Here is a 22098-nt window from a genome sequence, read left to right on the forward strand (position 1 = left end):
TATTCTGCCCCGGTCTGTTACGACGACCATCTCTCGCCAAGCCAGAGAGCAGAGGTTGCAGCGGCGGTTTGCCGATGTGTTCTCCCCCTTGCCAGGACGCACTACGCTCATACACCACCACATAGAGACCCCCCCGGGCGTGACGGTGCGTTCACGGCCCTATCGTTTGCCGGAGCACAAGCGGAAAATTGTGCAGACGGAGCTTCAGGCCATGCTGGAGATGGGGGTAATAGAAGAATCCCACAGTGACTGGTGTTGCCCCGTGGTGCTTGCGCGCAAGACTGATGGGTCGATACGGTTCTGTGTGGATTATCGTAGGGTGAATGCGGTGTCCAAATTTGATGCCTATCCAATGCCCCAGGTCGACGAACTCCTGGACCGGCTAGGCACGGCTCGCTTTTTCACGACACTGGATTTGACCAAGGGCTACTGGCAGATCCCCTTGTCTCCAGAGTCCAGGGAAAAAACGGCCTTCTCCACTCCGTACGGTTTGTACCAGTTTGTCACACTTCCGTTCGGGTTGTTCGGGGCCCCAGCAACATTTCAACGCCTCATGGACCGGGTTCTGCGGCCACACTTCGCATATGCTGCGGCCTACTTGGATGATGTGATCATTGATAGTGAGACCTGGGAGCAGCATATGCGGCAGGTGGGGGCGGTGCTCGAGTCCCTGAGGCGGGCGGGGCTCACGGCCAACCCGAAGAAGTGTGCGGTGGGACGGAGGGAGGTACGGTATCTGGGGTACCACTTGGGGGGCGGACAGGTGCGGCCGCAGGTAGAGAAGACCGCAGCGGTTGCGGCCTGCCCGGCGCCCAAGACGAAAAAAGAGGTCAGGAGGTTTTTGGGTCTGGCCGGTTACTACAGGCGCTTTATTCCAGCCTTTTCGGAGCTGACCAGCCCCCTGACCGACCTGACCCGAAAGGGTGCCTCAGATCCGGTCCAGTGGACGGAGCAGTGTCAGCTGGCGTTTGAGAGGGTTAAGCTAGCCCTCTGTGGTAAGCCACTGCTGTATACTCCTAACTTTTCTCTCCCTTTTGTCCTGCAGACGGACGCCTCGAACAGTGGGCTGGGGGCTGTTTTGTCCCAGGAGGTGGAGGGGACCGACCGCCCCGTACTGTATATAAGCAGGAAGCTGGTCCAGCGGGAGAAGAATTACAGTACGGAGGAAAAGGAGTGCCTCGCCATTCGGTTGGCGGTCGGGGCCCTCCGCTATTACCTCCTGGGGCGCCCTTTCACCCTCTGGTCGGACCATGCCCCGCTCCAGTGGCTCCACCGCATGAAGGATGCCAACGCGCGGATCACTCGCTGGTATCTGGCTTTGCAGCCATTCAACTTCAAGGTGATCCACAGGCCGGGTACCCGGATGGTCGTGGCCGACTTCCTCTCCCGCTCGGCGGAGGGGGGGGTGGGCTTGCGGCCGGCGGGATCCCGGCCTGAGTCGGGCGGTGGGGTATGTGGCGGTGGGGTATGTGGCGGTGGGGTATGGTTAGGGCGCCAACTGCTGGACAACAGGGAGGAGTGGCTCAGCTGGTGATCCGGCAGCTGGGCAGAATCAGGTAATCAGGGCAATCAATAAAAGCATGCTTGTAACCTGGTTCTGTCTCTGGTAGTAGGCTGGCGTCCTGAGACCTGGAGAGCGGCGGGCGTGTGCGTGCGTGTGAGCGGGATTAAAGACCCACCCAGATAAAGAGATAGCGAGAGACATTTATATATATATGTGTGTGTGTGGGTTGCCAAGGAAGGCAACCTAAATAAAAGACTTTACGCAAGCCATTCTCTCCTCCCGTCATTCCCCGGAGTGGGCCGAGTATTCCCACAACGACATCTTCAGCTTGTCGTCTGAGTGTTTACATCTGTTGTAAAAATTAAATGTCCCATAAGATATTGTCTCAAGTCCTCAAAAAGTATTTTCTCTATTTTTGTATCAATTAATAAGTTGACCCCCCAAGTACCTTTAAGACACTGTGACATGTCATGGTAGGAAAAGCAGAGGCGTAACTGAAAACATAAAGGATCTGCTCAGTTCAAGTGTCCCAGTGAGACATGACAGTGTGACAGTCAGCCAGTACAAACAACAGCAGGACCCTGAAACTGGAGCAGCTAAATGGAACTCATCCATCATTCATTAAATATGTATACCTGTGTTGCACTGCTGTGACATGTCAGCTGTGAAAATAAAGCTACGAGTGATTCAATAAACGAACTGATGTATTTTTTGTATTGTTCAGACTCTAATCAAATGCTGCCCCATGTCTTCTAGATGTGTATGTAAGTAATTGCTAAAAAAGTTAAAGTTGTCAACTTAGTTGGGAATAACTATACTATACCAGGTTGCTTCACTGCAGAGTACAGTAGAGTACTGTATTGTTTGATGGGCAGAAATGGGATCTACTTAAGTTACAGTCAGTGTATGGAAAAAAAAAAACCCAGAATGCCTGAAGTGATTTCATGCTGATGCAGTTATGTGTTGCTGGAGCATTTTTTTATTTATCCAAAAACTTCCACCAAATAGGTTATATTTTCATTGTTGTTTTTCTCTGTCAGCAAGATTATGAAAAAAACTATTGAGCACATTTCACCGAGTGTCTTTCTTGAAACATTTTTTTTTACCAGTTTACTTTTTCAAACATCATCTTCTGTTGGAAACTTCAGAGGTTTACATTTACTCGTGTTTGAAGAACGGCAGCCTCCTCCGCTGCAATCTGGTCCAACCAGACTTAACCAGCTCAAATGTTATAGTTAAGTTTCACCAGGCAACAGCAACTCTCAAGTAGATTCATGATTTGTTGGATGGATCTTGGAACATGAGATTTTAGGTTGACATTGTAAGTTAAGGAATGACTTTTCTTGACAGATCTTGCCGACAGCTCAGTGAAAAGACTGGTACCACCAGAAAGATGAAGCTTAGTCAGTAATACTGAAACTTTATGACGCCGATGTTTAATTAAAAGCATTGAAAAAAAATGATTTACTTCCTTCCCCCAACATGTTTTAAGAACATCATACAGAGGATTTGGGGAATGAGTCTTACATATCTGACAAATTCAGTTATAGGGAGAGTTTCACAATTTGGGAAATACTCTTTGTCCAGAGTATGACAAATAGACTGATGCTACTTTTATATATTTTCTGTCTATGTACATATTGTCCATACTGACAACACCAGTCTTTTCATCAGCCTTACAAGAGAAATGTATATTTAAAAAAAGAAAGAAAAACCTTTGCCAAAAATATTATAGTGTTCATAGCAGCTACAGGACTGTGGAGTCACTGAGCTCGTCCTGCACAGCACCAGATGGTGTTCTCACAAGCGGAAGTTCTTATCTGAATAGGCAGTGGTATTTCACATCCAAAGGCACATATGGTCAAAGCACTACAGGCAAACCTAAAACCCCAAATAAATAGTTGAAGATGCAACCACATTCATAACCTTAAATGAAATCAATAAAATAATTCCATCAGCCTGAAAGTTACTGAATCTTTGGTGGCTTAGTAACAGATTTGGCCAAAATAAAGTCCAAACATTATCCACATAAAATCCAACTTAAAAAATAAAATGACAGCTGGTAGAGAATTCATTCGTTTTGATGAGGAAACCTCCCAACCTTCCAAAAAATACCAAGCTAATTATTGTCCTGGAAATCCACGTCCAATAAAAAAATATTCCTTTACTTCATGGTTTTGGTCTATTGATCAGTTTCTCTATTTCACCATCAGTCCGGTCAAGAAAGTCCTGGAGAATAATTGTGAGACTTATCGTTGCGTACCCCTACATGCACATCGCCAGCCAAGTAGATCTAAGTAAGAACACACAACAGATGATGAACATCTGAACTTAAGACTTCTACATGTGACACCTCAGAGTCGCTCTGTGCATGTAGAGATAGCTTGAGTCCTGCTCATTGCGGTAGATGTGCCTGTGACTGCTCTTGCTGCTCTGTACTTGGCGGTAGAACAGGCTCAGGGGAGCTGCGGCTTCTCTCCGTCTCTGAGGCGTCCTTCCCATTTTCCTCGTCAGCTTTCTGTTTCTCCGCCTTGGTCTTGAACCTCAGCCCATGACCTGTTGATCACAGGGAATTGCATTCAATATTGATAGGTCTATGCAAATGACAACAGAGTGAGCTACAAACTCTTCAAATGACTTAGACGCACCATCACTTCTGACAAGGCAGACCAATAAATGTAGTTTCACTCCTTATTAAAGGTTCAGTATGAACATTTAATGATAAATATGGATATTGCAACCAACTATACGCCCTTGCGTCACTCCCCCTCCCACTAAGTGAACCTCTGATGGTCTGCAGTGTGTGAGTGTGTCTGAATGTGTGTACTGACTTGGACAGTCTGCCACCTCCTTGTAGGCCTTTTTCTTACAGCAGCCTCGACACAGGTTGAAAACACATTTATTTCCCTGGAGATCAAAATAAAACAATATCAACTGCTTAGGTTTACAGTCCACTACAGTACAGTACACTCCACTACAAGGCTTCTACTGAGATAAAGGGACAATACAAAGTAAAATAAATAAATAATAACATATCATAAATGCCATTACACAGGAACAAAGGATGCTAAAACAAACTATTATTATTTTCATCACTTATTTAACTTGACATTATTCTGACATTTCCTTGAGCACATGGGGCTATGACCAAAACTGTTCATGTACTTATCCATAACCACACAACTATTTGTCACCATGAATCAAATGAACCACGCATGCACTACACTGACTGCTTACCTTTGGGTTGCCACACTGTTCACATTTGATGTACTTGGCTTGTGGAGAGAAAGAAGAGAGCCACTGTCAGACACTGAACATTTCAAATGAGGACTTGAACATTTGGAGCATCAAGTGGTGGGTTAGACTCACGTTTCTGCTCGGGACAGAAGTTCTTCTTGGGGTTGCGGGATCTCTTTTTCTGCTTGTTTTTGGAGAGTGTGTCAGAGGACCCATCAGTGTCCTCCAGCGCTCTTTTCTGACAAACTGTCTTCTTTACCTCTGAACCCTTGCTGTTGCCATTGGCAACTGGCTCCTTTGGCCTGTAAGGGGTCGTCAACATTAAGTCTACTATGTATCTGTCAGTATAGAACCTGGTATAGTGATGTGTGAACTCTTTATGAAACCCTCTCAGTGAACAGATTACATATGGACAATAAAAGCAGGAGCCGTAACTCACACTGGTCTAACGTATGGCTGGCAGATCCAGTGGGGGAAGGGCAGGCTGCCCTCCTTCTCTTCCACGTCCTTTCCTTTGGCTATCTCCTCCTGTGCAAACACATATGTAGTAATTGGCATAGAAATCACACTTCATCCAGTTAGTATTTCCAGTCTGTTTGGAAGTCTCAAAGAGCTTTGCTGGATCTGGAGTCAGACTTTTCCTGAAACACGTGGCTTTTACTGTATTAATTAGTTTTAGCTCAAGTTGGGAGATGTGCTTGTACAGTTCTGTTTTTATTTAACTTTAGATTCTTGTAGTTACGGTTACCTGGCAGCGCAGCCTCAGCTTTTTGCTGACATCGGCCAAACTTTCGAGGTTCTTCACCTTGGCCAACTCCTCCCTCAGGTCCTGGTGTATCTGTAGCCTACACACACACACACACACAATCACACATGCCGCAAATCAGCATATGCAGACAGATTCAAAAGGTTCAGCCATTTTTCCAGGTATTTATTGAAATAGTCCAAATGTTAACCTCACTTTATACAACACTGTTTAGATTAGGATGTTTATAAATTGCTAATAAAATATTCCATTCATATTCTGTAACAGAGCAGTCTGATTAGAACTCATGTCAACATTATGTCCTGCTACTTGTTTACCCGCAAACACAGGTCATGCATCGACAGGCAGTTAGTAACTGCCGTATGTTGATGTTGCAAAATCCCCAATGCAACATTTAATGTGATAAAGTCATATACATGTCTAATAATGAAACCATGATTGGAACAATCCACATTTCTTACTTTGATTATTACTTATTCCAAGTATGACCTTATTCATGTTACAGTAATGAGAGAATGCTGTTAACCTGACAATGTGTTTTTCAGCCTATTGTCTTAATCGGGTTAATAATGGAATTGGAATATTGCTTTCCATGTAAACGTGTCTATAGGAATTCAATACATGTTAAAAATTAAATTTCACTGAGACCGTGCTACATAGCAATGGCTAAAATCCATATCAGATTATATATATATATATATAGTCATTCTTAAACTATCAACAGTGTAAATGGTCAAACGGGAATATCATTACTAGCTAAGCTCTGGACTAACTGCACCCCTGGAAAGTATAACAAACAGAACCAGATTGATAAGTATTTTTTATCTAGCTGATTGTTGTACTATATTCAGCCTAATAAAGTCTATACATATGTCCACAGATACACACACAGACAGGAGAGACAGACATACGTGTGGTGCCACAGCTTGAAGAGGTGGGCTCGTACATAGGACAGAGTGCAGGGAGGATACTGCTTCACCAGCTCCAGATACTCCTCAGCCATCTCCCACACTGGAGGGCTGTGGCCCTCAAACAGTGCAGGGTTATGGAGGTTCCCCTCTAGATACAAGAAGAAACAGTGAATCTAGTTTCAAAACAAACACCATATCATCTATTAACAACAATGAATAAGAGAAAAATGGGTGTAATGAACAAAAACTTGCAACACACATGCATCTCTAACCTGCGCTCATAACACCCTGAACCCCCGTCTCCTGAATGCAGCGCTCCACATCACTCAGGTGCTGAATGTTTCCATTAGCAAACACTGGAATATTAACTGCCTTCCTATAAGCAAAAGAACAACAAACAATGTATATCACACGATACAGGAAGTGCTCAGCATTGCAAGTCTGGCTGTCACTTTTTCCTAAAATCAAGTTCTGACACGCAGTCTGTTCCAATGTATTCAAATATCTGCTTTGTACAAAGTTGATAACCAGTCTTAATTTTGTTAATTACTTTGCCTTGACAAAATACTTCAACACATGCTTCTCAGATACTTTGGTGTCAGGATTGTCTGCTCAGGACGGCTTCGCTTGCTAGCATCCTGCATTTTGTCGGCAAAACTATATGACATCACTGGCTTACTTTAGTGATTGGTCAAGAGAGGTCAGGGTCATAGTGATACACTCTGCTGGAGAGAGAATCAAACTACTTCAGATGGTCTGATGCACCACAATACTGTATACTTGTATAACTACTCATTACAGTGCTATATGAACTTTACAGCAAAACTTTAAATGAACACTTGAATGTTTGAATAAAAAGGGAGTCAGGAGTCACTTGATTTTGTTCTAAAATCAAAAATATTGGATTATGAGGCACTCAATTATTTAAATATGGTCACTGTAAAGATCTTCAGATACAACACAGTGCCCTGAGGAATTAGAACAAAAAGGCGGTAGCTCACCGCACTGCCTTGATGTGCTCCCAGTTAGCGATACCCGTCATGGCTCCTTTCTGGTCTTTGGTTCTGCCATGTATTGTGAGCAGCTGTGATAAAGAAATGGACGAGGAAGAAGTCAAATTTAGGGACATCTAAAACTTTTCTCAATTTTCCTGAAACTAAATTGAAGGTAATCTTTCCAGATGTATAAATACATTTTCAGAAAGCTAAAATAAGCCCATTATTTCTAACATTAAAAACCGATGTTTGATTTGAACATTTGTACAACATAAAGCACAGAGCCACAATCGGATCTGACTCATAATTTGTTTTAATAATCATATTTTATTGATTTTTCACAGGTAATTAATGTTAAGAGTAGATAATAAAGAAAGTAATTTAGGAAGGAGGGCATGAAAGAATACGGTTGAATAGGGGGCAGTGTGTGGACAGGCTCATGTTAACACGATCACTATAGTCATACCTGACATCCAGCTTTCTCCAGCATCTGGGCGTACGACACCGTCCTTTCCATCTCCTTGAACACACGGATCTTACATGTGATGGGCACCGAGAGCTTCTCATTGGCTAACCTGACTGTAAAACCAGAGTGACATGTTAGTTTGAGAGAGTGAAATTGTTGGGATTTGTAAAAGAGAGAGAAAGAAGCAGAAGTTGATGATGTGATGAGTGATTTGCAGGTTTCAGGTTTTTCAAGACTTACTCATTTTCTCCAACAGCTCCCATTCATCTTGTAAGAAGACTCCATAGTGCCCTTACAAACAAGTATCAGACAAGTTAGTTTATGTTTCACTATGTCGTCTACAGGGTTGGTATCTGTGTCTTTTCTGATACAACCACTAGGTGAAGAATGGGATGTTTTGTTTCCATAGAAACTTGTGTACCTCTCTTTGCTATCATCTGTGGACAGCCCAGGTTGAGGTCGATGGCGTCGCAGTAGTCCTGGGCCAGTAGGGCCGCCTCGAGGAACACTTCTGGATCATTGGCACAAAACTGACACACACACAATACAACACTGATTTACATCTAACATTACATAAGTGTGTCTAATTTCACACAAGTCTCATGACAAGCCTGTGACTGCACAGAATTATTGAAAATGAAAAACATGCTGTGAGATTTCCACCAGCTCTCCCATCTCCCATCACCAACAATGTGTAAAAACTGTGTCCTCACCTGTGTGATGAGAGGTCTGTCCTCCTTGCAAACCTCACTGTAGAGATTCTCTCGCCTGTAGTTGGCGTCACGCACAAACACCTGAGCGTGCAGCATGGGGGTGTAGCAGAGCTGGGCACCATGACGGCGGCTCAGCAGGCGCCAGGCCAGCTCGCTCTGGTCCACCATGGGGGCCACCACAAAGCGTGCTTCGTTCAGGGTCTTACTCCAGAACTCAAAGCCCTGGAGTTTGGCCATCACAGCTGACTTCACTACAACAGAGATCACAAGACTTCATTAAAGAACCTGCAAAAAATGTGGTTTCCTTCATGGCAGCACAACAAACTGTGGACACAAAAAGTACTCCATGAAAACAAGTATGAAAGATACACAATTTGTCTTTGTTGAAGCACCAACTAGTTCCATCAAGGATTTCTGTCAGTTTAAATTTAAGACTTTTTAAAGATAATAACAGAAAATTATAAGCCAAGTCAAGTACAGCTGCTATGAAAGACTAATGAAATCCCAGAATTACTTACAATTCCCCACAATTGAAGATGAGATGAAGTAGCAGAGTAGAGAATAACCCTCGAAACTCCATATGACTTTATAGACTATAGAGAGAGACAGTGGGAATCTGTCGTCTTTCCTACAGCCAATCAATTCTGATCAGGGTGTTGGTCGGCTATCAATTCCAGAAACTATACATGCCGCCGAAACATTTCTCTTGAATAGCATTGAATCATTATCATTATTGAAAACATTATCATAATTAAGACCTAACTAAACACATTTAACACCAGGCTCAATCTGCGTCAAATCACCGCTCTTTGGGGCCGCACCGACACAGATCTTAAGAACTGAAATTTCACACGTATGTGCTAACAACATGCATACACATATATATCAATAGGTCAATCAATCAAATTATATATATAGATACTATTTCATTATTTCCAGCTTTCATGAGAAAAGACTATCTAACATACTGAGGTGTATCAAGGTTTATGTGTTTGTACAAAAGAAAATGTGTGACAGAGATGAAAGGAGGAGTAATGACTATTGTAATGATAGTGGCAGCAATATTAGAATCAGTGGGGAAGCAGATTGTATATCTGAATTAAGACCTAACCATAATCCACAATCACAACCTAGTTCAGAGAAATGATTCTCATATCATTTTAAAGCTCTTCAAGGGGGGGGGGGGCAGCTCCATGTGTCTGTCTCCTGTGGACCACACTTGTTTTATTAGCATTATTAGACCGGTTAGCTGTGTCTGTGATGTAGCTAGCTAGCGGAGGACGTTTAGCACGTGACGCAACATGTCAGTAAACACGTCTGGTTAAACAGAAGCTGTAGCACATGTATGACATGTAGCACATGTATGACATCGGCTGTACTCGTGTCCTGACTGGACACACACACACACACACACACACACACACACACACACACACACACACACACACACACACACACACACACACACACACACAGTGTTGGTTCACCTGTATCACTGTGAGCTCCGGGTCCACACTGTGCCGCACGCGTGCTGAACCAAAGGGCGCGTTCCCGGAGAGTGCGTGCGTGATGAGCGCTGTCCCACTGTTTAATACATCAAGTCCACGCGCGGCCTCGAGAGGACACTCTGTGAGTCCACGCAGGGTCCTCGCTCGTCCACACTCGTCCACGCTTACCACACCACACTCCGTAAATTACCCACAAGCTGTAGTGGCATCCTTCTTCCTCTTCTGTTGGAATTTGCGCCAGCCTAGACGCAGCAAAGACGTGTTGCTGCCACCCACAGGTCATTTGTAGAACTTTATTAAGTCCTTACGGAGAGTCCCGTGTGATTTAATTACTGTACAGTGTTTGTTATTTCACACAATGCAGGAGAATTGGTTTCAATCACACAGTATAAATTCTGCACAAAATACATATGGATCTGCGTATAAATGTATATATACGTTTATTTTTAGATTTTCTTATTTATTAGTTTAAAAAAATGAAGCCAAAATATCTGTAATGGCTGCCAGTATCAGTGCCATTAGGAAGAGTTCTAAAAATACATTGGAATTAGTTACAGGGTAATACATTTATAAAAGTGTCTCAGAGGATGCTCCACCCCTTGCAGTTTTGATGTGACATTACCATAAACTGTATATGGACATTACACACAGTGTCATTTGACCTTCTGTTCATATAGAATATTGATGAGTGCAGCTTTAACATACACAATATTAAATAATACTACATATGATTCGACACCAGATATGATATCAGGGCAACTTATAAAAAACGGATCCATTATTAGTATGATCAAGACTGTTACGGCCCCAGCCCATGTCTGTGTCCTGTCTGTGTATGGTGTGTATGCCGTGTGGGTGTGTCTTGCAGGTTGCTGATTGTTGGCCGGCTGGAAGTTCCTGTGCATGGCTCCCTGATTGGCTTGCTGTTATAAACCCCCTGCCGTGGGCTGTCTTGCTCTCTCACTCATCCCTGAGATCCCCATCCAGCTGCATCTACTTTTGTTATGTTATGCACCTGACAACATGCACCACACATACTACATAGCACTCAAACACCCTCACACACTACTGACGCTCACTTTCACACTCCATCGCTCATTTCCGTTTATGTTAAATCAATAAAGCATATTGTTTATGCCATGTATATTCGCCGTGTTGTTGCGGCCTCAGAGCCAGGCGTAACAAGACAAATTCAGTTATTTTACCACCACTACCAGGAAAATAGCCAAAAATGTGTAATTATACTCTATAGCTTCTATGAAATTAAAAAAAGACAATTTTACAAACATAAACCTTCTTTAATATTATTTTACTGAAACACAAACATTTACTACAGACAATACAAAGCATGAAGGCAAAGTGGGAAAGTGATGCTTCATTAAGGTCACCAGTAACAGTATAGGCCCTTTCAAAATGTACCTGTGGAATGGAATTGTGACACAACAACATCCTGACGGGTGTTAACTCAACAAGGTGATATTCTGCCAGTGATGTCACCTCATCACAACAAGCTATTATAAAATATAGTCTCGACGACTGTTAAAAAATAAGAGTTGAAACTGTTTATCCTTTGGTCCTCAGCAGCACACACAAGATGGACAACAACATTTACCCAGTCACACACACATACACTTAAGTGCTTTCCAAATTCTGACACGTTGTTCCCCTGTATAATAAAACATCCCTACTACATTAAACATGGCTTGACATAGTAAATGAAATATGATGGTAAAGACCATTACAGAGTTGTGGATGACATTTGAGCCCTGCTCGTAATCCAAGGAGAAATCTTCCCAGCCCAGTAAATCCAATTGAAGTTTACTGCTCTGAGCAATACAATTCAATACATCCTCTTTAGAGTGTTGTTTCCATATTATAGTACGATTTAAAAGCACATGAACAAACAGCTTATAGTCACAATGTCACCGAGGTTTTAGCACCAAAGGCTTTTTTGTGAAGTTGCATGGATGAGCCCAACACTGCCGCTTTTAGATGTGACCGGGCCTTTAGGAAGAAACATTAATTGTTTTACTTTTGTAAGGACAATTCATCATACAATTATTGCACCAAATATATCTAAAAGCTTACTTTCATCAGTAGTTAGTCACTGACACAATATGAATACAGAATAATGCCAACCTTTATTTGCTGGTGGCTACATCAAAAATAAAACTGTGGAGTTGTGAAATAAACTATATATACACAAGGCAGTGCTACCACTCAGTTCCTCTATTGTCTTGTATGAACCACCACACTTTAAAACATCTAGTGAGAAAGGTTCACATATATAATATAAAGCAACTCTTACATTTCAGTTGCAGTGATACTGATTTACATCCCTGCAAACGACAAACATCAACACATGAACACAGCATGACAGGAAAGCTCAACACTTCAAAATTCACTTGATGCTCATGTTCCTCCTGAATATTTTGACAAAACAAAAGAAAACCCCAAAAATTGCCTGCAATTAAATATATATATAATTATATTTATATATTCTAAAATATATATATATAATTCTGTCCAACAACCCCCATCCCTGCTCACAGGCATGTTTCAGGATTGATGACCATGTCACCATTCTGGAGTGGCTCTTTTAGGAACCTTTCCACTTCCTGTGAGTCCACTGTCGCACTGCCGGGCCCAGCCTCCTCTAATTTCTCTTTCTCTTCCTCCTCTTCCTTTAATTCCCTTTCCACCTCCTTCAAACTCTCCATCTCCCGCTCCTCTCTTGCTCCTTTCTCCTCTTCATCGTTGACCTCTGTCTTGTCACCCGTCACTGTGACGTTCTCCAGGCTGTGTGCTGGTGCTGAAGACTTAATCTTTCCAATACAGAAGAAGGTACAAGTAGCCAGAACAACAGCTGAGAGGACCACCTCACTTCCTGCCAGCAGGAAGACATACATGTAGTTCTTGGTAGCATCAAGAAGGCGGCCTGAGAAAGAGGAGAGAAACACAAGGAAACTCATGAGAGGAGAAAATAGGAGAACCACACAGATAGTCAAGAAACATTTTTATTTTTGAGATGCTGTAACGTTTATTTAAAAACATTTAAAAACTCCTTCTGTCCTTGTTAGCATGTTGCCGTACTTAAAGAAACCGATGACCACTGCATTACGTTTTCTACTACAACCTTTCTCCTGGAAATGAAGTTCATATATAGTGAAACTGTTCTCCCTGTCAACACTATGAATTGTACTTAGCAGGAGGTAGTCAGGGAGAATGGTGGACATGCAGTTACAGTGACAGTCGGAAGTTTGTCTGCTTCCATGGATGCATATGTGTTATGTGCATATGTGTTGTCACTGGATTGAGTAAACCAATGGACTAAAGGACAATGATTCAGCTCATAAACTAAGCTTATAGTCAAATCTATACTGCAATATATGCTAAAAAGCATCCACACTGTCATGGTAACAGAGTCGTCATTTTTCTATTGATTATTTGATTATCTTTATATACATATATACTACATACACTACAGAGCGGAACCCCGTATAGGGTATATAAGAATGCTCCTGATGTTCTACGCTTCTTGTGAAAATGAATGAGCGTGGCATGGGTAAAGCAAATGATACCGAAAGCTTGGTGCAGAGCTGGAGGAGTACTGATACCATCAGTCCCTTCATTTAAAACTTTAGATATGTCCCTAACAGCCACTGGTGCCCGCTTACGCCTCCTAACATCTACTGATAGTTGGTAAATTACCATCTTGTCCTTTGCTCTAAAAATAAATTATATACAATCCATAGATTGGGTGCATGTTGTAGTTTTGGTGCTTACTGACCTGCACCAGGTGGGCCCACCAGCACGGCAATAGCCTCCATGAGCAGCACCAGGCCAATGGCACTGGAGAACTTCTCAGTGCCAACTATTGCCATGAGGACTTCAAACTGCAGGGCCCCCACCATCCCATAGGAAAGGCCAAAAAAGATGCAGAAGACCACCAGAGATGTGTAGTCCTTGGCCTGGAAATAAATGTGAAATTGTTAATGAAGAGTAAATGTGTTTAGGATTAACATCATTGGGCATAAAATCTTCCTTCCAGCTCGTAAGGAATCATACCTGTGATCCAATCAGGTCAGTGATTCCATTGAAAATCATCGCAAAGCTGAAGAGGTAGACGCAACGAGGCCGAACCCATTTCAGTCCTGCAATCACTCCACATGTGGGCCGAGCAAAAATGTCAATGAAGCCCAGGATAGAGAGCAGCAGAGCTGATTTGGTGTCTTCATTCCCCAGCTCCTTAGCATAACTCACAATAAACACCGGAGGTACAAACAGCCCCAGCACCATGATGGATGCCGCTACAGTGTAGATGACAAAACCATAGTCTTTGAAGACAGAGAAATCCAGTAGTTTGCCTTTCGGCTTCTTCTTCACTACAACCTCTGCTCCCTCCTCCGTGTCCTGCGCCCTGCTGTTGGACTGGAGGCTCTTGGGGGCGACCAGAGGCTTCATCAGGGCCGCACACACACAGCAGTTGAGTAGAATGCCGCCCAAGATGAGGAAGCCCCCCCTCCATCCATACTTATACTGGAGTACCTGGCCCAGTGGTGACAGGCAGCAAAGCGCCACAGGGCTTCCTGCTGCTGACAGGCCATTGGCCAGAGGACGCTTCTCACTGAAGTAGCGGTTCAGCATGATCAAAGATGGCTGGAAGTTCAAGGCTAAACCCAGACCTGGAGTAGAGGAGAAAAAAAGTTGAACACTGCAATGTTTCCTATTGTAATAAAGAGCTGCACTCTTACACATTTCTACACACTTTATATTTTCATTTCCACTTATAATACACTTGATGCTTTTATTTATTTTCACTTATATTTTTTAAGACTTAATACTCTATTGTATATAGAGTTATCTTATCTGTTATCTTGCAGCAAGCTGACACAAGAACCTTCTTCTTTCTTAGTCTCTTATCTTATTATTCATAATCGTACTGTATGATAATCATCACTACTATCATTAACTAGTGCCGCTATCATCATTGCTGTTCTCATTAATCAATAATTAAAGTATCACTGTCATTGTTTTCATAACAACCAGTCTGACAGAGCTTAAATACAACAGTTACACAACTGTTCCTGGTCTCTCTTCTCTCCCCTCTACACAGGAGCAGAGGATTGTGGGAGCTGTTGGGCCTCTCCATAACATTGTAAGGTCCGCACTTTACTATGTAAAGTGCCTTGAGATTATGTATCTTGTGGTTTGGCACTATACAAATATAACTGAACTGGACTGTGACAGTCATACCTGTAATAACCCCCGTAGAGAGGTAGATGTGGACGATGCTGGTGGAGAAGGACGCGAGGACCATTCCCAGAGAAGCAAAGACGCCCCCCACCATCATCACTGGCCGACAGCCGAAGCGGTTCACCAGCACACTGCATAGAGGACCTTGACAAAGTGTAATGACATTAGTCGACTGTGTGTCCAGGTGGTAGAGGTGGATATACAGCATGTAAGACAGATGAGTGTGATTTTCTCATCTGACTGCATCTGATTGAGAACATGGTGTTATCAAACACTTATGACAAAGAAAAATAATTGAGGCCTGATATTTTGTAGTTTAAACCTAAACTTATATTAAATTACAAAGAACTAAATAAAAGAAACCAATAGTACAACCAAATATATTGAACTTCAATTAAGAAAATGTTCTTTAAACATAAATGCACATATTTTCTGCATTGTTTATTCTTTCAAATAAAAGTTCATCTAATGGCACATACTGGCAAACATGTACACCGAAACCAATATGTCCATGAAATATTTTTGTTTATACCAGTTGGGCTTTACTACTGGCCATTTATTTCCATTTAAAATGTGTTCTAAAATAAGTATTGAAAGTTACCTTCATACAGAGCCAGGCGTTTCTGCCAAGTTATCAGTCTCTATGCTAAGATAAGCTAAACAGCTCCAACCTAATTTTAACCACCTTTTAGAAACATTTATTTGACATGTCCTTTTAGTTTGGTCCTTGTCCCATAAGCTAACATGAAGGAGACAGGGTTTTAAGACTGCAGCCAGCCACTAGGGGGCAATCGAGATGTTTTGGCTTCACTTTTGGGGTGCTGTTATGTTGTTAATACTTTTATACATTCTCTGATGTTGTTTACATGACCTTTATATTGAAAACATTAGCTGCTCTCAATTAGACATTAGCTCAGCAAATGAGGTGTTAATTGAGGGTTACATTAAAAACATGCAGTTTTTGTTACTGTGTCCACCTGTAGTCTGTGTACATTATATTGTACAACAGCAGCCTACCTGTGCCATAGAGCATAGCCAGCAGTATAGAGGAGATCCAGGCAGTGTCGCTGTATCCGACCCCAAACTCCCGGATCAGCTCTTTGAAAAAGACACTGATCGCCTTTGGAAAAGCGTAGGAGAAGCCTGTGATGACAAAACAGCCGGTCAGCACCGCCCAGCCCCACCCTCCATCCGGTGCCTTCACGCCTCCGCCACCCACGTCCAACGCTACGCCTCCCATGATGTCTTAGGGCTGTGTCTTAATGGAGGCAGCTGGAGAAGCTATAGGGAAAAAAGAAAATTACAATAAGCGGTGGGTTTGAATTTCTCTTTAAATCAATTTAATTTCACATTTTATTTTACTGTTCACAGACTGGATAAATTCAACCAAAGGATTTGCTTGGAATTTTATATTATCGCCATTTTTAAATAAACTGTGATACAATAATACCTTTCTGAAATTGGCAGACAGACTGAGAACTGAGAATTCATTGAAATTTCAAGATTTATTCTGCATGTGCAGTTTCTAACTTTCTGTTGATATAAAAAGGAAAATACAGTAAGAAGTTTTTTATGTTCAGTTGCTTCTTAGCTCAAGTTGCTTTAATATTATGCAGTGTGATATCTCCTATACAACTTGCTAAGTCAACAAACCAACTGAATATAATGAACAACCTGCTGCCAGTTACTTATAACAGTGCAGATATTGTTTTGGCTCCAGCAGACAATGACCATAATGTTTTTTGGGGGTGTTTAAATCCAGACTTACTGTACATATAATAGTCTTTCAGTAAAGACAGTCAGGACAATCATTGTCCCGATTGTAAAAACATCAGACAACTAAGGAGTTGCTGCAGCCAAACAGTCAAATGATGTCAACTTATCAGCACTGACATCTGACCTCAGTGAAACTGACAGTATACAAACAGGAAGTGATGACTGCCGCAGTACAAGCCTGAGTGAGCAGCAGTCACCAGAGAATACGAGAATTTGCCTGTGGATTGCTTGCTTCATTATTTCAAACCCATAATCATTTTAAAAATAACTTATTACTTTATGAGCTTTGAAATGCCATGTTGTTATTCTTGAGGCAGTAACACTTTGCTATTGTCCAATGAAGACAATATGAACATGAAAATAATATATTTTGAATTGAAAACAGGAAAATGAATGGATGAATGAATGAATTAGGTAGCAGTAGGTCAGTTTCAGACTCACCAGTAAAATCAATGTCCGTCACAGTTCGCGGTTGTTTAGTGAGTACCCCTAAATTTCTACAGTGGAGGCCCACGATTGGTTGTCTACAGTTGAACTCTAAGATCTGATCTGAATCCAAGCCTAAGCTCTTTTCTGAGTTTTCGAAAACATAGTCAGTTTTCAATACAAATCTGAGGTCTAGAAAAGAATTATCACCTCTTACAGTTTGTCAATGTTGACCACGAAATTGGTCAAAAATGTGAATATTACCTATTTGAAACACCTAGTTAAATCATTAGTTAAACCCAAATCCCACTTCACCTCCAGCCTGTTTGTATTTTCAAGGCTAACAAGAACAAGTCTGATTTATTGGTATGCTGCATTCTTGCCCAGCGCTGTTGCTGGCCTCTGTAATTTATAGATCCACTCTGGGTCTCTGGAGCTGAATGTGACTTTTACCACCAAAACCACACATTAGTACCTCAGCTCATAACATTCCCACAGGTTCATGTACTGTGTACACCACATGTGAGTGTGGTGATCAGGGTGTTTTATTATTTGGCACATTTTGAACCTTGTTTGGAAAGCGAGGAAGGTGCTCATGGCTCCGTCAGCTAATTTACAGTCTCTTAAAGGAGCTGAAGAAAGATTGCAGGCTGGAGTCAGGCCTCATCCAGACGGCAATCCAGTGTCTCCAGGTAAGACAGCAATTTCAAGAGTGGCGAGAAGGTGACGTGAGCAGCCTGACTATGAATCACCAGGCCCAGTGTATTTCAGTCAGCCTCTGGGGCAATATGCTGCATTATTACACAGTCATGAAAAGCTGAGTCCACTGTTGGGAGTATTGCTTGGTCTAATATATATTCTTTCATAAACAAAACCTTTGAATCTACTTGGATGGCAGATGAAGTGTTGTTGTTGCATCTGAGTGATAAGGTAAAATAAGATAAACTTCATGCTATGCTCTGGAAATGTAGTCATTACAGCAGCAGATAGTCAGAATGAGGTAGGTGCCGACATATGTATGTATAAATATATATAAATTCACCTGCTGCTTTGTTGGAAACAGCTCAGATCAGGGCCGGGTCTAGGCAGGGGCAAGAGGGGGCCTGGCCCCCTCAAATAAATGTTGTGCCCCCTCAAACTAAATCCCCCAAAATATATTAAATTTCATATATTTTTTATTATCTCATGCTTCTCTCCTCCGCTCCACTTCTTAATGTCTTAATGTCTTGCTTGCCCCCTCAAATATAAAATATATCCAGTTGTTTCTCATGTCATGTTTCGCACAATGCCCCCTCAAGATTTGTGGCTGCCCCCTCATACATGCCTGTCTAGACCCGGCCCTGGCTCAGATGCTAATTTTGCTATAGCGGCGATCCACAAATTCCTAAAATGTCTGAACAGCACGATATGACGATTCAAAGCTTTTCTATAATGAATTTTAAAACATAAATAGTGAGGGAGAGGTGAGTTATACAGTAAATGTCATTCAAGGGCGCATCTTTCATCAAACTGTGTGTGGGGGGGGGGGGGGGGATTAACATAGAACAAAGAGCAATTCCTGGAGGGGAAACCAAAGGGGACCAATGGACATACTGTGTATATATATATATAAATAAAATGATCCTCATGATCTTTGTTACCTGGATCTGACCCTTGTCATTATAGCCCTCATATAAAACAGGTTTTTAACTTTTATTCTTCTCTTTAAACTACTTTAAGTATAATGGAAATCCTTTTAGTTCTCAATTCAAAATCAAAACAATAGTTTTACAAATGTTGAAACTAAAAACTGACAGTAACCTGTTACAGGTGGAGTGACGTCACGTTACGTCACGGGGACATCGTGTGTCACAACTCTTGTCACGACACCCGCGGCGGGATACGTGCGGGAAAAACGTGCGTTAAATCGGCCCAGGTCGCGCGATGCGGCGGATGTGAACGGCCCCGGATCTAATATACGAACAACGTGGATTCAAATCGAGTCTGCTGATGGTCGTGTGTGTGTGAGTGTGACAAACGACAATCGTTAAGTGTGACAATCGCCCCCCCCCCCCCCCCCCGGCCACAGATGTGTATGAGACGCTGGGTGAGATGAGGTGAGAGCTGGGGACAGACTTACCTGGAGATGCTGCGGACACAGGAGCGACCCTCAGACTCAGACTCAGCACCGGGGCCGCGTTTCTCCCCGCACGTCTACAGAGCATCACCACCGAGCAGCCTCCTCCTCCTGCTGGGTCCTAGTGCCCCCACCATCCTCACACACACACACACTCACTGACTCACACACTCACGCACACGCACGCACACACGCAGAACTATTCTATTCCTGGCCTTTTGTGTCATTAACAGTAAAGTGTAGACTGGAAACTGGGGGCCACCCCTTTAATGCCTTATGAGGATTTTTCCTCTTCCAACGAGTCTGATGTCAACGTTTCCCGAGAAATTAAATGTTAGGGGGGGAGGGGGGGCATCTTTGATAAAAGACAAGCAAAGAACAGCGACCTTTGCTAAAGTGCATCATCACATAACAACCAAAAGAAAACTGTTTCAAATGTATTCATCTTTATGTTCTCATTCTTTTGTTTATTAGTTGAAGTTTATTGTTTTTTTCAACAAATAAAAAGAAGTTTTTCTGTTTTTCTTGTCTTCTCTCTAATCTACACAGATTATACAGTCCTACCACCGGTATTCACCAAGTATTAACTTCATATTACATTCGTTCAGTGTGATTTTCGATCTGCTGAACAGTTTCTCTGCCTGTACTCAGGTTTGAACTTGCCTGCCTGCCTAGCTCCTGCCTACTTCCTGCTTCCTGCCTCTCTGTCTGTCTGCTACACCCGCTGTCTGATTGCTGTAAACGTTTGTCTATGCTCCGCCACGCATGAAGACGACCCCCGAGACTTCCTTGTGTCTACACCACTCCCAGATCTAAGACTTTAAAGTCATCATTAAACGGAACCGTGAGTCCCCGTTCTGAGTCATTCATTTGGGTTCTACTCCTGCACCATGTGTAACAGCCATTTTGGAATGGGCTGTTCTCTTGGCGTGTGATAATACTGCGTAGCTACTTCAGAAATGTCCCTTCTCATTCGTGAGTCCTTCTCTAAAGGTTTTTAAAACATACTGTCACTGAGATCTATGGTGCAGAGTGAAGTTAGAAAACGTTGTGCTCAATTTACCTGGTTTATCTGCGATGAAGATTTTATCAAAGTTTTTCCATGACATGATTCTGAATTTTCTTTATCACTGTTCACGTGTGTGGCTTTTATATACGTTTGAAGGGTTTACTGAACTGAATACATCTTTATACAGGCTGTGTACAGAAATTGAACAGAGCTTTCATTATTGAGATGAATACACCTGCGTGAGGTTGTGTGTGTGTGTACTTCATCAACTGATCGTCTCTTCAAACCTGCCGCAAATTTAAACTCTAATTCCTCCTGACTCCATCACAGGGTTCAGCCAACCACGTGGTACAAATATCATATCCAGGGTGTAGCGGGTTCAGTGTTCCTGTGTTCTGCCACGTCCCAGCTTGTCCTGATTAGTGTTGGTTAAAGTCCAATGCAGTGAATGTCTTTCATAAAGACATAATGTCAAGGTCTTTCAAACTCCATACAACATGTTATGTTGCCTTTCTTCTAAAAATGTAGTCTCAAGCAAAAACCTGCAGAGACGTGGATATAAAACAATGTCACCCCAAAAAAAGTTCACCCCCTGAGACCCCCTACTCCCTGTGACCAGGTATCATGGTTCTCTGACATAGAGCTCACAGAAACATTTAGCTAAGATTTCTGCCATTATCCGAGATATGCACAATATACACAAATACCCCACAGAATACTTGTTTGAGTTTAAAGGTTCAGTGTGTAGAATTTAGTGACATCTAGTGTCGAAGTTGCATGTTGCAGCTGAATACCCCTCACCTTCCCCTTCGCAACATGACAGAGAACCTGTGGTTGCTTCAGTTGTCATAAAAACTCAAAAGGTTTTAGTTTGTCCAGTTTGAACTATTGTAAAAAAACGTGGCGGCCTCCACAGAGAGGACCCACTCCTGAAAACCTTCAGACAGAAGGGTTTTCTAAGTACATTCCATTATCAATTAAAAGAGGTTCAACATTTTTAGCTCTGATACAAGGGATTTAGAAGATATCCCATGGGACACCTTGAGCACTCATAGCTGTAGGCAGCTGTGGATAAAAAAAGAAAGGTGGGGCTGGGAGGTTATGTGACCTTTTCATTTTCTGGAACTCACAGAGGCCTCGTTGTCCGGTGTTTTGAGGAGAGGTGACTCAGTGTGGAAAGAAACTTGCCTTTCGTTGGCAGTTGGAAAAATTGGAGATTGACAGGAAAATGTGTTGGGTATTTTAGTTGCTGGACTTTACAATACTGATAGCAGATATGATGAGTAGAACCAAAGGTTTGTTTGTGTTATGTTAGAGGATTTTAGATTTCATAGATTGTGACAGGGTCATTTTTTTAAAAAGCTCTGCCAGAGTCTTATTAAAATAAAAATCGTTTTGATGTAAGTAATAAATAA

At 42.3% G+C, this 22098-nt stretch overlaps 2 protein-coding genes across 2 annotated transcripts; both read right to left on the bottom strand.

The window, feature by feature from the left end:
- Nucleotides 1-2441: 2441 nt before the first annotated feature.
- dus1l (dihydrouridine synthase 1-like (S. cerevisiae)) lies at nucleotides 2442-10325 on the bottom strand. The gene is made up of 14 exons (XM_020103698.2): nucleotides 10080-10325; nucleotides 8593-8843; nucleotides 8301-8409; nucleotides 8120-8170; nucleotides 7880-7992; nucleotides 7420-7502; nucleotides 6691-6794; nucleotides 6419-6566; nucleotides 5490-5586; nucleotides 5181-5269; nucleotides 4874-5043; nucleotides 4742-4779; nucleotides 4336-4411; nucleotides 2442-4060 (listed from the first exon to the last, which is right to left on the bottom strand). The coding sequence occupies exons 2-14, from the start codon at nucleotides 8827-8829 to the stop codon at nucleotides 3900-3902; spliced, it is 1476 nt and encodes a 491-aa protein (XP_019959257.1). The 5' UTR covers nucleotides 8830-8843; nucleotides 10080-10325; the 3' UTR covers nucleotides 2442-3899.
- Nucleotides 10326-11377: 1052 nt separating this feature from the next.
- Nucleotides 11378-20314, bottom strand: slc16a3a (solute carrier family 16 member 3a). Its single transcript, XM_069525072.1, has 6 exons — nucleotides 19678-20314; nucleotides 16374-16637; nucleotides 15357-15500; nucleotides 14169-14785; nucleotides 13891-14071; nucleotides 11378-13038 (listed from the first exon to the last, which is right to left on the bottom strand). Exons 2-6 carry the CDS (start codon nucleotides 16594-16596, stop codon nucleotides 12647-12649), a joined length of 1557 nt encoding a protein of 518 aa, XP_069381173.1. The 5' UTR covers nucleotides 16597-16637; nucleotides 19678-20314; the 3' UTR covers nucleotides 11378-12646.
- Nucleotides 20315-22098: the final 1784 nt, after the last annotated feature.

This window comes from Paralichthys olivaceus, chromosome 5 (assembly GCF_024713975.1).
Source record: "Paralichthys olivaceus isolate ysfri-2021 chromosome 5, ASM2471397v2, whole genome shotgun sequence".
Taxonomy (NCBI): Eukaryota; Metazoa; Chordata; class Actinopteri; order Pleuronectiformes; family Paralichthyidae; genus Paralichthys; species Paralichthys olivaceus.

Bases quoted from the DNA above. Each gene is read 5' to 3' on its own strand.
- dus1l (XM_020103698.2), bottom strand. From the start codon at position 8,829: ATGGCCAAACTCCAGGGCTTTGAGTTCTGGAGTAAGACCCTGAACGAA. The intron at 8,171-8,300 runs GTACACAAGTTT...CTTGTTTGTAAG, and splicing joins ACAGATGATAGCAAAGAGAG to GGCACTATGGAGTCTTCTTA. The intron at 6,567-6,690 runs GTTAGAGATGCA...TCTTGTATCTAG, and splicing joins TCAGGGTGTTATGAGCGCAG to AGGGGAACCTCCATAACCCT.
- slc16a3a (XM_069525072.1), bottom strand. From the start codon at position 16,596: ATGGGAGGCGTAGCGTTGGACGTGGGTGGCGGAGGCGTGAAGGCACCG. The intron at 14,786-15,356 runs GTATGACTGTCA...CCTCTACTCCAG, and splicing joins CTCTACGGGGGTTATTACAG to GTCTGGGTTTAGCCTTGAAC. The intron at 13,039-13,890 runs GTCAGTAAGCAC...CCTCTTTCTCAG, and splicing joins GGTGGGCCCACCTGGTGCAG to GCCGCCTTCTTGATGCTACC.